Source organism: Caloenas nicobarica, chromosome Z (assembly GCF_036013445.1).
Source record: "Caloenas nicobarica isolate bCalNic1 chromosome Z, bCalNic1.hap1, whole genome shotgun sequence".
Lineage (NCBI taxonomy): Eukaryota > Metazoa > Chordata > Aves > Columbiformes > Columbidae > Caloenas > Caloenas nicobarica.
In genome coordinates, this window is record NC_088284.1 from 103,119,367 (window position 1) to 103,137,159 (window position 17,793).

Consider the following 17,793-nt stretch of genomic DNA (forward strand, 5'->3'; position numbering starts at 1 on the left):
GGTGTTTAAATGCTCATTTCCCAGTGCAAAAGAAAAAACATCTCAGTCAGGTTACCCATTTTTCCTGAAAAATTGAAAACTACCCTCAAACTCGTGCAACAGCAGCATCGATGGGTAATGGGAAGAGCTTAAATACACAGAAGCATGGCTGAGTTCTCCCCTTTCCTCCCCAGTGCTGTGTGTTCAAACACTTCAGTTTCTTCAACAGAAATACCACAGGTTAAAAGTGCAAGAAAAAAAAATCTCTCTTGATGTTTATGCTGCTGCCATCCATTTTTCTTAGACAGGGCAAAAGATTATTCTTTTTGGAATTATTTTAATGAAACTGATTCTCCAGAATAAGAGTTCTTCCAAAATGAACAATAAGTTATTTTCACTAACATTCTATTAATCCTACTCTGACTCAGTGACCATAAAGAAATCATTCAATTTAAGGTGCAACTATCAGTTGGCATTCAATAAATTACATATACAGAAAACAACTGTGGGTTTTTTTTTTTTAAAAAAAAAAAAAGCAGACTACCTGTTTTTTCTTTCTATTCTCCATCCTATTTCAAATTGAACTTATTAACTTGCCAGTTCAGCTGCATATTTCACAGGCAAGAGTGGCTCAAATAGCAGTGGCGTCTCATATTTTGACAGTCATCTTGGCCAACAGCAAATGTATATGAACCTTCAATTTAATTGCTTTATAAAACAAAATAGCAGATCTGTCTTAAAACCTATGACCATGCAAGAAAAGCATTAAAGGTTTCAGAAAGTCTCACTCTTTCTGACGTAAGCTCCATGAAGATTGTTATTTCAAATCCAAACATGGAATCTTCAATGAAGAGGAAAATCTATATGCATACGTATAAAATAAAGCACTCCACAACTCTGGCATTACTAAAATCTCTTTAGAAGGATAAAAGGTTTCAAATGACTAACTGCTTGATGGGAGACAGTCAGCCACGGCAGAAGAATTGCTGCGTTCACTTTACGCTCAATTGCCAACTGCTGACAGATTACAGTCAAACTACAACCTTACTATCTGCATTTTAAACTCATTTGCTTACAGCTGGGAAAAGTCCTTTGTTCTCCTGAAAACTCGAGAGAAATCGAATGCTAAACTTAACAGTTATTCAAACAATAACCAAAAGGATTGAATTTAGCAGAAACATTTACACCACTTTCAGAAATTTTTAAACCTTTTCAGAGTTTCTTGTATATATGTATTTTCTGATTAACATTTAAATAGGTCAGATATTCAGGAACAGGGACAAAACAGTTGACATCAGACAAAATCTTATTCTAAACTTCATGCTTCTGATATTTCAGATTTACTGAGTGCAATAGCCAGTTCCAAGTCTTCTTGCTCTTGCTGTTTTAGTCTTGCCAATCGTTCTTTCTCTTCTCTCTCACTTTCCCTCTTAGCCCATTCAATCATGTCTTCCTCAGTAGAATACTGCATTTTTAAAAGACAAAATAAACCAGATTAATAATACGATGATCGCTAATAATGTCCAAGTCCTTGGTTTAAGGGACGATTACAGTTTTTTGAAATACTGTATATTTCTAGTCTTCAAATATTACTTGCTTTTTAATTTTAATTAAATTAATTTTTAAAAAATTAATTAAGATTAGCTTAGCCTAAAACTTAACTATTAAGGACTGCATTGAAGCCATCCAATTGATGGATTTTTATGAAATATGCCACGTTTCAAAATTCAGTATTAAGTTTCAAAAAAGTTACTCAGTAGAAAGTGCTATAATTTAAATTCAAATTATTTTGGATAAAAACCAGTCCATATAAGAAAAATATTGAATAAATCAGGAGAACATTTTGCAAAATACACCCCTACCCACACTGTGGGACATCCTGATTTACCATGCTTTCATTAGGGATGAGTTTTCCAGGTGACAATGACTGCAAAAAATAGCTGTAGAACAACTGTTTTTAATTGTGCAGATGAAAAATGCTTCTGCCGAGAAACAGCAAAATAATAAGGTAACCGTACAGTTAGAAGCCTCGTAGTAATACAGAGAAAGGTCAGGGTGATACAAGAGAAAAAAAAAAAAACATTCTATGTACATTGATGTGAACAGAACATGAACGAAATTGCTGTGGGACAATGATTACAAATCAGACACAGTTAAGGGTATTATCTTAAATAAAATACAAAACGTTATGCTAAAGTTTGCTTCTAGTCAGCATGCACAAGAAGTAAGAGGCAGGTGAAGCCCATGTCTTCATCCATGTCCCAGCGTTAAGTCTGAAAGGGTTATCATGATATACTCTGGCTAGTTTATGCTTTGAGCTGCTTCTTTGGGAAATAAATACAGAAAAGCTTGAGTCTCTCCATAGTTCACTTAGTATTTTCAGTAATTGCAGCTGGAATACTTTTTCCTTCATAAAGATAATGAATATTTTTGCTTTCTCCTCCGCTTTTCACATTCTGTCCTCCAAACTGGCTTCTCAGTCCCTCTAACTACTAACAGTGATCAATAACAGCATTTGAGAAATTATCATGCTACAAGACACATCAACCAGTGCAAGTCAATTCTGAGAGCCTGTCAATCCTCAGTTTACTTCAATCAAGCACATAGTTTATTAAGCCTGAAAGTAAAAAAGCACTATGATCAAGATACTGTAAATGCAAATTGCATTTAGCAGGTATCAAGCTTGAAAGTGAGGTGATGCCTTTCAAAACTCCTATTTGCAAAAGCTCAAGAGAAAAATAAATAAATAAATAAATAAATATAGGCATGCACAAACCTTTAGATTTGCTTCTACTGCTTGGACACCACGACTTCTATGGAATGGATTCTGGTTATAAAGAGACACTCACTACCTTTTACTTATTTGTACATACGTCTGGAATTTACTAGCCATCCAAAACTCATCACATCATATTTCATTAGCACACACTGTTATGAGGCTGCTTATCAGTATTTCAGTACATTGAAATTATGACTTAACAGTTCAGTGACAGGTAAACTAAAATCACATCTTTTGTTTTATTTTTATTTGGATAGTTAACAGTGTGCTTGTTATAAATGTATAATTTAAATCTGCTGCACAATCTTATAAAATGGATAGTCCCTAGAACATAGATATTTTAAAAGTCCTGCTTTCTAAGTGCTAGGAGGCTTCCATGAAAAAAAAAACTCAAAAGCAATACAATTTAAACATTAACTACAACGTTTTGCAGCATTTTGTTTTAGGACAGCCTCAGCTGTAAACAAAATGTAAGTACTGTTTTAACTGGAAGTGAGATCCCTTTTGTACATGGGATACTTTTTAATATTTTAAATTACACTGAAGTCTTCAGCGTGAACAATTCAGAGCTGTCATTATACTGAAACAAATGTTTAAAGTGTTTACTCACAGTACTGAAGTTTGCAAAATTGTTGGGGTCAGCCTCTTTACTGATGCTGGTGGGAGCAAATGGATCACAGAACAGATCTGCTTCTTGTTCTTTGGGAGTGTCTGGGGTGGGGAAAGGCTGAAATGGATCTCTCGGTTTAAAGGAATCTGAAGAGTCTATTTGATTGATAGGTCTCTTCCCTTAGATTAAAATGAATTTAAAATAAATTTAAGATAGCAAGTAATAACATGCCAGAAATAGTAAAAAACAAAAACACAACCCCAAAACCCCACAAATTCAAAAGCTACTTGGAATGCAACCTCTTCTAGTAATTTAGCGGACTTGCAAATACTTCAGAGGAAGGGTTGCCAACTAAAAAAAAAATTTAAAAAAAAGAAAAAGATTATGGTCCACAGTGTCTTAAAGGGGTAATCAGGTAAAAAGGAACACATATATGTTAATGCTTCAAGAACACCATTATGCACTAATTAACCATTTTGGGAAGAGAATTTCTAATAGCTTTGAGCCCCTATTCTGTCAGCAGTCTCTTTTTCTTCTGCTTATCAACTGTCCACGATCATTCCTGCCAGGCTCTTTTATTATTTGTTTGGATCGAGTTAACACAGTTTCATTCGGAAAACAGAAACATACTTCTAAATCTTCAAAACACCATGTCCCCTGACTATCCTAACACCTGGAATTTCTGTAGTTTTTAAACTAACAAAATGAAGGAGTATGGTAACGAGCAATCACAGGCTTAACTATTTTGTTAATCCTGCCTTAAGTAGCTGCAGATATAACAGAATCAGGCACAAGCCCCCACTTATCTTGTTCTTTTTTCAGCTTAACCCCAGTCAGCTTTCAACACCTTCGAGGACATTAACCCAAGTACTTCCAAGAACAGTTGAGCTGAATTTCATCCCATCATTCTTTCTGTATTTCACTGCTTACAGAAAAGGCTTCATTGCAGTTTCTTGAATTCACCTACTGGGGTTCTGCAAGCGGTTCCACGCTTACAATGGCCATATTTTAAAACTTGGTTCTGTTGCCTTTTTAAACTGCAGAACCAAACTAAAGTGCTTATTGTTTCGCATATCACTGCTGCAAGTTAGTCTAAACATTCTTCATAGACCAAAAGAGATTCTAAGTGGGCAATGATTTAGAGAATAGAAGATTTGGGCACTTGGCAGATAACCTTGCCGTGGTGGCTCTCACTCACTGGTGATCAATTACTGACAAACAATGCACATCTTTTTCTTGAACAACGTGGAAGAAGCAGCTTCAAGTGACAGCTAGGGAATTTTATTTCTACGTGGGAAGGACTGGTAAGTATAAGCATATGAAGTATATAATCTCTAAATCTGCCCCAAAAAATCATGAAGTGAGGGTGTTTATCAGTATCTAGAAAGGCAACGATTTTAGAGGGAAGCAAACAGCTCTGCACACTTCCCAGTAGTGTGATGGATTAAGAGAAAGATTTGGGGGCATTTCTTTGGAAAAACACTCCCATGTTTTGAATCAGACCAAAGGAATAACTAAAAACAAATACACTTACGTATCTCCATTTTATATTTCCATTAGGAAAATAATTTATTGGGAATGGTTATCAAGGTAACCACAGAATCATTTTGAACATGTGCGAATGAAAACAGGCCACTTTTTTTTCTGGTCATCCATTGATAAGGATGCTGCTGTCCCACTCTGAAAGTGGATCTGTACACCACACCATAGCCACTCCTATACAATGGATTCAGAAATCCTTTTTGTGTTTTAAATACCACGGTAAAGAGGAAATGCTATCAAACTTTCAAATTATCATCACTTGTCAACTGTTCTAACGTTATTTACAATGAAACTGACTACTTGCAAGGCATGAGCATGAGCCAGATCTCACACCAACATCAGAAATTAAACACCTGAGTGTAAACTCTAGTATTAATACTCCTACATATACTGTGTTTCACTTCTTCTGAGGAAAAAGATGAATACATGTTTAAGTTTCATGCTACACAGTTTTCCAAAACATTCATCCATATAGAATAATAGTAAAAAAGATGCGGTAGTTTTTAAAGCAAATGAAACTAAGCACAGAAACTTAAAAAGGAATACTAGCAATATATTTTCCAATCTACGCAAAAAAAAGAAATTGAGAGTGAGGAGCCTGTTGTAACATGGGCTTGTTGCAACCGCAAGAAGGTGTCGTCATCTTTGATAATCGTGGCCTTTTCTGGAAAGCAGGATGGTTTGTGTCACAGAGTAAACCAGAGGACTCAGCTCTCACTGAACAGAAAACAGCGCAGGAAACTCCGTTTTTTTTCCTATGACATTGGCCAGGTTTACTGCAACAGACCTCTGGGAAGGCCACCTGGAAGATGTTTATCTGAAAGCCTGAGGCAGTCATTTAACCCTATTTAATTCATTTTGCATTAAAACTAAAGGGTTTGCAATGGATAGAACACACTTTATGCATAATTTAATGCAAGATTCACAATGTGTCACATTAGTAACCATTTCATTTGCAGCCAAGCTATGTTCTTGCAGATACTTGTAATAACTCTGTTTTTTCTTGTTTTCTAAATCCTTTCTTCCTTAAAAAACCCAAAAACAACAAAAAACCAAACCCACCAAAAAAACCACCAAAAACCAAACAAAAAAACCACAAAACACAAACTATGATCGCAAACACCATGCAAAATTTAACTGAGGAAATTGCCCAAGATCAGGAACAGACTTATTTCACATCTTGCTCATTCATTCTAAATTCAGATACTTGACCATCCCCTCATAATTACTGACCCACTGTCAATATCAAAGCAGCTAATTGTTAACGACATCTCAGTGTCCGCTCTTACCAGGGGGTGGTGGGCAGGGCCTTGTGGGGGTTCCTGTTTTCGGGGGCAATGCAGGAGGAACATCCTCATTTTTAGCTGGTGGTTCCTCGAATAAATTTTTAGTTATGATCACACTGTTAACAGAACCCGATGTGGAAGAGCTAAAGGGATCTTCGTTGTTGGCCTTCAACAAAGAAAACAGCAACATACACGTTTTCAGTGCAATTCTGCTACGCTTTCCCTTTTCATCATGCAATATTTATTTAGAACTGAAAGTCTGGACTGATGCAAAAAGCAAATTCTTTTGTTTGTTTTTAAATACATTATCCACATACTCCAGGAGATTAGAAAATCAGGAATGGTTACCATGTACAGCAATATAAAGTTGAGTGCAGTTAAACGTGCAAAAGTAATACATCTGCTGTTAAACTCATTTTTTTTTTTCCTTCAGTAATTATAATATCACTTCAAATATAGAGAAAATAATTATAAAGCCAGAAAGATTACATTGCATTCTTCCCAGTGGAATTGCAGGACAATTCTTTTCCAATGATGTCAGCCCTTATAAATTTTTAGTAGTGGCAAAAAAGTAACAAAACTGTTGGTAGAGAGAGTGAGCTACATCTTGTTACCGCAGAGTTTCATGCATTTTCTATGAACAGCAGTAGCTTCATATTACCTTTGACAGCGAGCTGAAGTCAAAGCCACCTCCGAAGGATTCATTTCCAAACACAGAGGCAAAGGGGTCGGTAGCTAAATACACAGAAATCAAGTAAACAGAATTAAATTAGAAGTTAAATATTTAAGAGGTTGACAAAAACCCTACAACAAGAAAGCAACAGTTACATATTCTGCAGCATAGACTAATTCAAGTGAAATATTTTATGAAGTGGGCACTTTTAAGTTACCAGTTAAAAATAATAATTCTCCTGAACATGGAAAATTCAAAAGTAGTACTGATATTCCGGTTTCTTACATTTAAAAAAGTTAGATTCCACTGAAAGTATCAAATACCCATACTACTGGATGTTTTGCTGAGATACATGTATGTATACACACAGAGGTATTTTTTTTGTGTGCATACAGCCATATACATACAGAGACATATAGATAGTATCTATATAAACATGAACAAGAACAAACTTCTGACTGTAGGATCACTTGTGAAATAAATTATCTAAACCTCATATAATCTCAATCTAATCCAACAGTACCTTTGCATTCTTATGTGCCTCAAAATATGTAAAACCTGCTATTCTACTGCAGAGCAAGAAGTGCACTGGCTTTACCAATATGTGCTTCTGCATCTCCAGAAAACAGCATTTTGTTCCCTACAATTGAACTGAACAAGTTTACAATATGAATCACAGACAGATTCATGTTTTGGGTTACCATTGTCAGTGCGACTTGGGAAAACAGCAGATTAGAGTCTTCTCTAAAACATCTTTATCCCTCAGATGAGAGAGGATCATAGCAAAACGAAAGGGACAAACTTTAACAGTAAAAATTCTTGATGAAGTAGTTATTCTATGCCACGTCTCCTCTCATGGTACACAGCTATCTTGTATGTTACTTAGAAAGTAACATGAAATATTTAAAAACAGTCCGAATGGGTAGCAGTACAAACCATTCAAATAGTTCAAACACTTAGATCAGGATATTTCAGCAGTTTGAGGTAAGGCAGAGGAACGTTTTTGCAGTATCAGTCTTCAGTGATATGCACTACAGATGTGAGACAGTTTTGCTTTATAAAAATACCCCCCTGCAAACTTGCACCTTACGTCATACTTGACATGAAAATTCAGGAAATGTAGGAAATCCCTAAAATGCTCTACTGCAAATTCAGTTAAAAGACTAGAAACAAAAATGAGCAAAACCAAATAAAAAGAAAACCCAAGAAGTCTGACATGTATAATCCACTTTTACCTGGATCATTTGATGTAGTAACAGTTGTTCCACCAGGAGCAAAAGGGTCATTCTTCTTTGATATCTCTGTCTAAAATTAAAAAATGCCTTTGGAGGGAAATTTGTTTTTCAGCTGAAAAGATTCCTATTTCTAAGAATACAATCACTATTTTAGTTTAGAAGTTTTAAGATAAAGTATTATGGAAGTAGCTTTTACCAGTATCAGTAAACAAGACTGTTAACAGAAACTCCTCCTCAAAACAGCAATTAATACTTTCAAAGGAAAAAAGGTACAATATGTGCATATACTTCTACACATTTTATACACACACACAAAATTGGAAGTGAAGAATGAACACAGGCAGCACTGAGAAGGAAAGGAGATGGCAAAAGGATAGAGACAAACTTATGACACGAAGAATTTCAGATTCTTAGATTAAGTATTTGTCTATCAGCCCTAAATATTATCTCATGTTCATCAAGTTCCATCCTACACCAGAGAAGGTTTCATGCCCAACTCTACCTTATTATAGACTCAAGACTAATCCACAACTGCTCAGTTATAATGTGAATAGCTGAAAGATATACCAAAGTACCCTTGAAAGGGGTACGTTCAGTAAGAATCTCCACATTATGAGAGGGCTTCAATGACTCATTAAAAAAAAAACCAAACAAAAAAACAACTAAAAAACCCTCCAAAACAAAACCAAAACAAACAAACCAACCAACCAACCCACAAAAAACCCCAAACACCAAACCACAACAAAACCCAAACAACATACACCTATAGAACAATTTGTCTTTTCAGAGGGGAAACCCCATACTGCATCAGATTTCAGATAAGACATGTAACATACTTATTCATCCTATAAGCTTTGGAGGCAAAAATCAAATGTCTCAACATAGCTTGGCAAGATTAATCTTGGGTTTCTTTCAATGTTTAGTAAGTTCCGCCAGCTACCAATAGAGCTTGGTTCTTGATTCTCAAATGTTGTTACCTGTGGAGCAACAAAGCTCCACACTGAAACATTTAAAAAATGTTTTTATTTTTGCTTTTGTTTCATCTGCGACTATTTCTAGAAAATAGGACACAAAAAAAGACAAGACAGAGCCATGGGGTAAGAGGTAACCTTTTACCTATACGATTTCTGAATATCAGCTTTTTAAGGTGTGTCCCAATGTACAAAAAAGGTTCTGTCCAACTCATATACAGTAGGAATTAAAAGGTATGCTACCAAACTTACTGTGATAGTATTGCTGTTGTCTGCAGTGCTAAATGGATCAGTGCCAGCAGCCACAAAAGGATCACTGGAGGATTGTTTGAAGAAACAGTCAGCTGCAAAAGGATCTGAGCCTTTGAAGGGATCACCACCAAAGGGATCTGAAAGGTAAACGTCTCATTAACATTTCTGCCGGCTTTACTAAGCTTGATATTATAAACCTAAACATTATATTGCTTTTTTCATACTGCAAGATGGTGACACATTTAAGACCAAGGATCTCTGAAGTATGAAATTAATCTGTAAATAATTCATATTCTGTGATTCAAAACATTGGACAAGCCAACACTTTCTGCACATCATTAAAACTCTGGATGATGCCAGTGGTTCAGTTCCAGAATCACCTAAGCATATAGATTCTACAACCAAGCCCCCTAAAAATGAAGCATTTTACAAAAACTCGTGTTTCTCAGAACTCTCCTACCCTCCTCTCCCTCACTCCCCTAACAAAATTGATGTTCTCTTATTTGGCACCTGGTGCACAATGTTATTTTGCTAGAGCCTTCCTACTGGCCCACCTGTAGAGACTTCCCACCTTTTTCAATATTTCGTTCTAAAGAAAGTTGGTAAGTTAAGAGCCTTTAAAGGAGCACAGTCCTACCTCTTTGCATACAAAAAAAGGCAGCAAGAGTTTGCGGCCTCCTGTTCACCACTTTCACACACTTAAATCCCAACTGAAGATACTTCTAACAGCAAGAGAGAACTTCACTGGCAACGGGCTTTTCTGAAAAGCTTTAACACGAGTGGCCAGCCGCTACTGCCATATGTTTATCTATCCTATGGTGACTTTTGGGACATTTCCATCTTTTTGTGCTCAATGTGGTGACACTTTCTTTCCCCACATACTCTTTGAGTAGGACTCATTTAGAAAAACAAACACATTAGAAGTTACAAAGTTACTTACCAATTTTCCCGAAAGGGTCATCTTTGAAGGGATCACCTGTTTTTTAAAGAAGAAAAAAGTTCCTTATCATGCAGCATGTACTCAATTTGAAGCCTTTTGGATACAAACTCATTTCTAGAGCTGGAATTTAAACAGCTCTCACTCAGAGGAACAGTTTCACTATTTTCAGTGGAACTACAAGAACTAGCATTAGACGAAGCAAATATTCATTAAGTAACTCATTACCACCATGAAACACACACAAAAGCAGCGATCTCAAAGATGCATTTCTGTTCGCTACTGTCAGTAAACACCCACATTATGCAGTATTTACCATCACTGTAACCCAGGCAAACCACTGACAGAAGTTTAGTCCCAGTTTTGATTAATTCTGACAGGTGTCGTGGATGGTAGCACCTAAGTGCTCATTTCTGTACTGAAGAGATGCTCCCAATTGTATCAGTTCTACTCCCTCATCTACCTTGAGAGACATCAATATATTTTCTCTTAGCTGTAGGTTTCTACCCCTGAACATAACTGAGCACACAAAGCCCAAAAGATTGGTGACTAAACAGACGCAGCTTTCTCCTCTCAAGAAAGGCTGAGTAGGACCACTTCAGTATCAACAAAAATCAAACAATATCTGCACAAAAACATCCAAGCTGTTTTAAAGTAGTTTAATTTATTCATCAGAAGTATTAAATCTGCACTGACATTATTTCAGAAGCCAAGTGATCTGAAACAAATTTAGCTTATTTTCCTTTTGAAGCGATACGAGCTAAATTGATCAGACCATGTTGATTCTGAAAGCATGGAAAATCATATTAAAGTGGCTGAAAACATCTGCTTCAGCAGTTAATCCAAATTAACTCCCCTTCTCCAAGTGGTTCCATATAGACAGATCACTTCTTCCAACATTAAAAAAAAAAAAATCAGAGCAGCAGCATTCGTAAGTGGCAAGTTCTTAAAATAAAGCATAATAGCACTTCCACAAGACGAACAGATGGTGCAGTTCCACATTACCTTTTTCTGAGCACCAAACTCACCATAAGTAGGCCACAGCCATTCATTCTCAACCACCCACACCCTCCCCACTGTGCAGCTCCCCGAACCCTCGGCTGATCTGTTTGTGGGTCTGGGCTGCAAATTAGATGAGCGACAGCACATGTATTGCAAGTATGCCCACACCTTTGGGAGGAAAATGCAACCTCTAGGGAGTGGGGGCAGAAAGAAAGAAAAAAAAAAAAAAAGAAAATATAAAAAAATTCCATTTTCATAGCTAATTAGAAAGTCCAGATGAAGGAAGAAGAAACCACCTGGAACTCTCCTTTCTATAATTTCTATTTTTGTAAGGCTATTGGCTCCACATTCCTGTCACTCAAACACCTTCACATTTATTCTATAAAGAGCAGTTCCGAGGTGACGATTAGTCTGAGATGTGTTCATACAAGACCTGTTTCTGCAAATCTGCACCTAGAAAAGCTCACTTACTGTCAACAAAAGGGTCAGACTGGAAGAACTCTAAGCTGGCTTCAGAAACTAGATCAGGCAACGGATGAGATTCAGCATCAAATGGATCTTCCTGGGCAATGAAAAAGAAGGAGAGAGAGGAATTAAATTTATAAGATGTGCAGGATGAAAAACACATCATCTCATGTTACCATTTAGTGGTTTCTTCATCAATGGAATTGCAAAGTATTTCTCAACAACCACCTGCCTGCTATATGAGATGAAATGTTTTCATAACATCACACACTAAATAAAAATAAGAAGTGACAATTTTGTTTTTGTGTTGTTCTATGACCAATCATGCAAGTGACATGATACAAGCCTGAAACAGTTTAACTAGCATTTTTTAATTTACTTTTTCCTCCTCCAAATCTGAAGAAACTCACTTTTTTGGTAGCAGTTGCAGCTGAGGTCTCTTTCTCTTCCTCCACAACAGGGGCTGTTGTTTCTGGACTATTCCTTACCTGTATAGGGATAAAAGCAATTCACCGTAAATAAGTAAACAGAAGGACTACTCGATACATACCATTTTAAGTATTAAATAGCTAAAAGAACATACTAAAGGATACTTCAAGAGGTTCATACTTATTATAGAACACACCAAAATGTTCCATAAACCTCGTGAAAGTTTAAAAAAGAAAATCAAATCGAGAATCTACTGGGACATAAGAAGCCACATTTAAAGCAAGACAGCTTTAGATTTTCTGTACTATTCCTTATTCCATGGAGACAGCTTCTTTCCTTTAATGTTAATTCTGCTATTCAATTTACGATATTTTGCTTGGGAACAAATACAGAAATTTTTTTATTGACACTCTGTAGCCAAGCTAAAATTGCATCCTTTTCTGCTTATCAACTTTCAGATTGCTGAAACATAGTCCCTCAGAATAACACCCTGAAATGTCACTCGTGCCAGTGTTTAAAAACATCGTCAATCTTGAATACATTGTTAATTTATTCCAACTTCACAGCTGCATTGCATCACGATCAAACAGGCAAAACACTACTCACTGGAGACACGCTGTTTATTTGTTCATCTTCTGCTATACTTTCCCTTTCAGCATTCTCATTAAGGTTCGCGGTTTCACTGCTGCTGTTGCTAAGACTAGAATGATCCGCAGTTCCATTAACAAGTGTATTATGTGGCTCAGAGTGCCAACTAAATTGGTTGTTTTCCAACTCTTTGAGCTCAAGAAGCTTTGTCTGCACCTGTAAACACATAAATGTATACACATCAGAATGGGAGAACACAGAAGCCAGTATATGACCATCCTCTCTTAACTATAAAATGGAAGTTATATACCTGAAATTCTTATTTTCAAAAGCAAATATGATAAAAACCATGTTCTTTCAATCAAAGGATGAAATTTCAGAGATGAGCACAAATCTGATTTAGAAGAGATGTCATGTGGTTGAAGGACAGATCTGAGAAGCTTTTCCTGCCGAGGAAGCAGACTGCATCACTGCCAACAGCAAGACTTTTTGCTTTGTTTCTACTCTAACTCATAAGAAGAGTTGCAAAGTTTTCAGAGGTTGTTTGGGATGGTGTTTGGTTTTGTTTGGGATGGTGTTTGGTTTTGTTTAGGTTTTTGTGTGTTTTGTTTGTTTTTTAAATTATGTATTTGCAATTGCCCTAAACTCTAAATTAAAAAGGCTGCTTTATCAGAATTCTTGTCTTCCAAGAAGAAAAATCACAAATTCATTATCTCCTCCCACGTGACCTTTGAAGTCTACAAAATCCACAGTACATTTTCCTAAGCGGACAGTTACATTCACATGTTATTATTTCAGCAATATGCTTAATGCAGTGCCTCCCAGCAAACCTTTACAAGCAACTTATCGGTTATGAAGGAATTCTTGGATTGGGCAGATTATGCAGAAGGATGAAGACAGTTCAGATGTTTAGGTGTCCAGATCCCACTGACCTCTGCTATGTCAGTCACCTAATGGAGTTTTCATTGCCTTGTATGTGTCACAAGTCAGGTGGCAGCAAAGACACCACCAGGAGTCTTTCAAATACACTGACCTCAGACTAACCATTAGATAATCTCGCCTAAAGCACCAAAACACCTATTGTTCATTATTTGTGAGCCAAGAGCAATAAAACCAAGAGTACTGACATAAAACCTATCAAAAACCCCAATGTTTGTAGTACAGTCAGGCATAACCACTTCCATTATCAACCTCAAATCTGTTCATTGCAAGGACCTGCTGCTAGTATATTAAAATAGCACAACCTGCTCCCTACCTGCGATGGAACAATGGAAAAATCCACGTGTTTACTTCCCAGTTTCTAAACCTCAAAGCCAAATTTAATATTTATTAATATGTTATAAGGGTCTTCAACAGAAGAAAGTGTTCTTGCGTGAACACTAGGAGTGTAAGTCTTGAGGAAAAAAAAAAAATATTGTTAACAAGTTAAAGACCTGAATTGTGTGAAATGACCAACCCAAAAGTCAGCCATTCCTAGGGTTCAAAGACAATAGGAAGGTTTTTTGTTTTGTTTTTAACTTGGAAATGATGTGACTCTGGCTAATACATTAGAGAGCTGGCAAGTCAAAGGAGGAGAATGATGAGGAAAGGGTGTGCAAGCTAACGCATCACTGAAGTAATAATGAATCACTGATTACAGACAGGAGCCAAAAGTTTCCCTTTAACGTAGTGGCAGACACTTTGAAGCACAGTCCTGTGCTTAAAAACCAGCAGGACCATCTCTGCACATCTCAGTATCTCATCTCAATCCAATTTATTCTTACATTCACCTTACTTTCCCCCTTCAACATTGCACTAAGTAAATGTTACTAGTAATTTTATACTGACATCACATCAATTAAAGAATAGTGAGAGCATGCCCCAGGCCATGGCTGAGGAGGAAAGCTTAAGTGACTCCTGAACACAGAATTTGAACATGCATTACGAAGTTTTCATTCACTACATTGAGACAAATTATTTATGAAGTACAACAAGTTAATCCCTTTTTATTAACAAAACTTGGAGAAAAATCATGAGGTATCTTGAGTGACTTGAGTCAGCCTCTAGCAATCCTAACAACAACTAGCACGGAATACGTGTGAGCAACTACAGACATGAGCAAACAGCAAAGAAAAAGGAAAACAACGCCTTCCCCTTAAGAAAAAACACACTAAAGGTTGTCGGCTAAAGATAATTTTTTTTTTTTTAGCCTTTCACGCTGCCTTACTGAATTGATTTCCTGTTGTGAATCCTGCAGATGTTGCTGAAGAGGTCCCAGCTGTGCTTTCCCAGACTCTATGCAATGCTCGAGCTCAGCAGTTTCTTGCTGCAGGCGACTCAGCTCCTCCTGAGCTTTGGTCAGTTCGTCTTCATATGCTGAAATCTTTGATTCCTGGCTTGTTATTTCAGCCTTCAGCATGGCAATCTACAGCATGGACAAATATTTCAAAGCCATATTAAAAAAACAAAAACAAAACCAACAAAACACCTCCAAACACATCCAAATACTATTATTTATGACCAGAAAAAGTAAACACCTCATAGCTATTGCAGAGATGATAGATCATACCTGAATGAAAGGCTAATTCCCTATTGGTCTTAATAAGATCACAGTATTCTAGCTGTTTTCCTGACCACCACAGATATTTCTAATACTGGAAATACCTTTTCAGACCTTAAAGAAATACCATAGCTTTATATTAGAAAAAAACTACATAACCATAAGATGATTTTTTTTTAACCGCTAAGAAGTCAGTCCCAGTAATTAGTGCTTCTAGTTACACTTATATTGTATTATAATTTTGCATTATTTGTTTGCACTTAACCTTGTGTGCAAGTATAGCTCACTAAATTTGTTGACACACTGATGCCTAAATTAGGAGGTCACTGAAGTGACATATTTCCTGTTCTCTGTTGGTGTCAAAATCTTGACACCGAGGCTGTTTACCCATTAAAGTTTTGTCTCCTGCCCCAACAACTGTAACGTTGCAAGGCTGAGTTCTTCAAAATGAGGCATTTGCTCTTTCTGGGGCCTTCACCATGAGACCTTACCAAATGGGCCTCCTCCGCACACTTCTGCCTGATTTCATTCAGTTGCTCTTCCAACTTGGCCTTCTGCTCATCGAGGTCATTAAGGATTTCCTGCGCTTCCTGCTTCTGGGCTTGCAGCTTTTGCAGGTTATTGCTCTCCCGTTTTACTTCATCTTGTAGATCCTGTAATAAAACAGATCAGCTTCGCCTTGATCCCTCTCTCCTCCTAACCGCTGAACTCCGCAGTATAAACTGCAGTGTTAACTTGGATTTCAAAGTATCAACAAATTCTTTCAAAAGCTTGCATTCATTACGTCAGACAAGCAAGTATTCTCAGACTCTAATTCTAAGACATATAAATAATCCGGTTATTCGCTTTTTATTTAGTAAAAATAATCTCTCTGAAATACTGAAGGTCATGCAGAGATTAACTCTTTTACCCAGAGAAGTGAGGGTTTAATTTTGAATTCAGAAGTGGTCTTTAATCAGGCTGCTACAAGTTCTCTCTCCTGTGTTTCAGCACTATATTTTACTGAGTTACTTAATAACAGAAACTCTTTATTCTGCCCCTTCCCCCTTTGAAAACACATGGCCAAAAATAGGAACTTGTTTTTTTTCAACACAGTAAAGGACCAAGCCAGTGCATTATTAACTCAAGTGCTCTCCTTTCTAGAGCCTCCCTGCCTCTAATTTTGCAAAAATCAGCCAAAAACTTATTTTCCATATACCACTATTGGTAAGAAATGCACATTCCTTACACAACAATATGGCATCTTTTAATTTATGAAACAGTAGTAAGTATGCATCTTGTGTTCCAAGGACATTAAGTAGCATCATATGATAATTGGTTGATTTCTAAGCAATGGGAATGGTTATACTTCAACAAACTGCAGAGATAACATTGAAAAAAATGTCAAGAAAAGAATTTAGGAAGAAGAAAGAATCGAAGTCAAGAGGAAGAGATAATACAGGGAGATCAAAAGGATTAATACAAAAGGAAAACTATTAGATGAAAAGAGAAGACTGCAGCCTCTCTGAGAAAATATGGTAATTGAAGGAGGAATCATGAAAAATAGAAGAAGAGAGATAAAAGAAAATTAAGGAGTTTCTGATTAGATCATACATTCGTGTGCTGCTCTATGTCAAGATCCTGTTGTCTTTTTTTTAGTCGTGTTTTGTCTGGGTTTTTTTGTGTGAGAGAGCTAGTTTATCCACATGTGTTAACACCTCCAGATAATCAAGACAAAAAAGCCAGACAGAAATAGGAAGGCATATGGTGCAGACTGAGATGCTCTGGAAATAGGTAACCTTAACAAAACTGGAAGACTACCTAAAGAAACATCATAGATAAGTTTATGGGAAAAAGAAAAAAATAAACCAAACAAAACACACATCAAAAAAAGAAAAACAAAACCAAACCAAAAAAAACACCAACAAAAAAACCACAAAACCCCACGAATCAAATTTGAAGCTCAGTAAAGGGTATATGACTGATGTACAGCAGTCAGACTACATGAATTACTGATTATTTCTAATTTATGGAAGACAAACCAGCACACACACAAAAAGCTTTTACAGCAGACTTGGACAATTGGGACACTCTTGATCCATTCATTCTTCACATTGCTTTGGAAAGCAAGTATCAGCTGACACTCAAGTAACCAGGGAAAAGGCAACAGTTTAAAGAGATTTCAGTCTCCTTTCTCTGAAAAGCAGCAAGAATTCACATGCACACAAGCTAAATATAGATCACCTCCACTCTTGCTTCTGTTCCTTGAATCCCAATGTCTGTGCTGGGCACAGCAGTAGAGAAGCACTGAAAAGACCTGACTGAGCCTGACGGCTCCCAGAAGAGAAAAGAAGGAAAAAACCCCAACCACAACCAAAACCCAAATGTGCTCACGTAACTACTCCAAAATTAGAGGCCAAAGTAGATACAATACACAGAACGGGGGATAATACTTAAAGATACATCCTCATAAAGTAAACCAAGCTCCAATCAAGCTTTGATTTCTCAGCAGAGAAGCAGCATCTTA

General features: G+C 36.7%; 1 protein-coding gene across 4 annotated transcripts in view; it reads right to left on the reverse strand.

The window, feature by feature from the left end:
- Positions 1–505: 505 nt before the first annotated feature.
- Positions 506–17,793, reverse strand: part of EPS15 (epidermal growth factor receptor pathway substrate 15) — a 66,743-nt gene continuing 49,455 nt past the window's right edge. For 3 of the 4 annotated variants that reach the window (XM_065657053.1, XM_065657054.1, XM_065657052.1), the window contains 12 exons: positions 15,779–15,940; positions 14,955–15,152; positions 12,767–12,964; positions 12,142–12,219; positions 11,738–11,828; positions 10,268–10,303; positions 9,328–9,464; positions 8,105–8,174; positions 6,858–6,931; positions 6,200–6,362; positions 3,369–3,547; positions 506–1,444 (listed from right to left, as the gene is read on the reverse strand). In XM_065657053.1, coding sequence (XP_065513125.1) covers positions 1,298–1,444; positions 3,369–3,547; positions 6,200–6,362; positions 6,858–6,931; positions 8,105–8,174; positions 9,328–9,464; positions 10,268–10,303; positions 11,738–11,828; positions 12,142–12,219; positions 12,767–12,964; positions 14,955–15,152; positions 15,779–15,940 — 1,533 coding nt within the window. In that variant the 3' untranslated portion in view covers positions 506–1,297. Of the gene's footprint in view, positions 1,445–2,755; positions 2,793–3,368; positions 3,548–6,199; positions 6,363–6,857; positions 6,932–8,104; positions 8,175–9,327; positions 9,465–10,267; positions 10,304–11,737; positions 11,829–12,141; positions 12,220–12,766; positions 12,965–14,954; positions 15,153–15,778; positions 15,941–17,793 lie in introns of all 4 variants that reach the window. The other variant, XM_065657056.1, reaches the window with a different exon arrangement.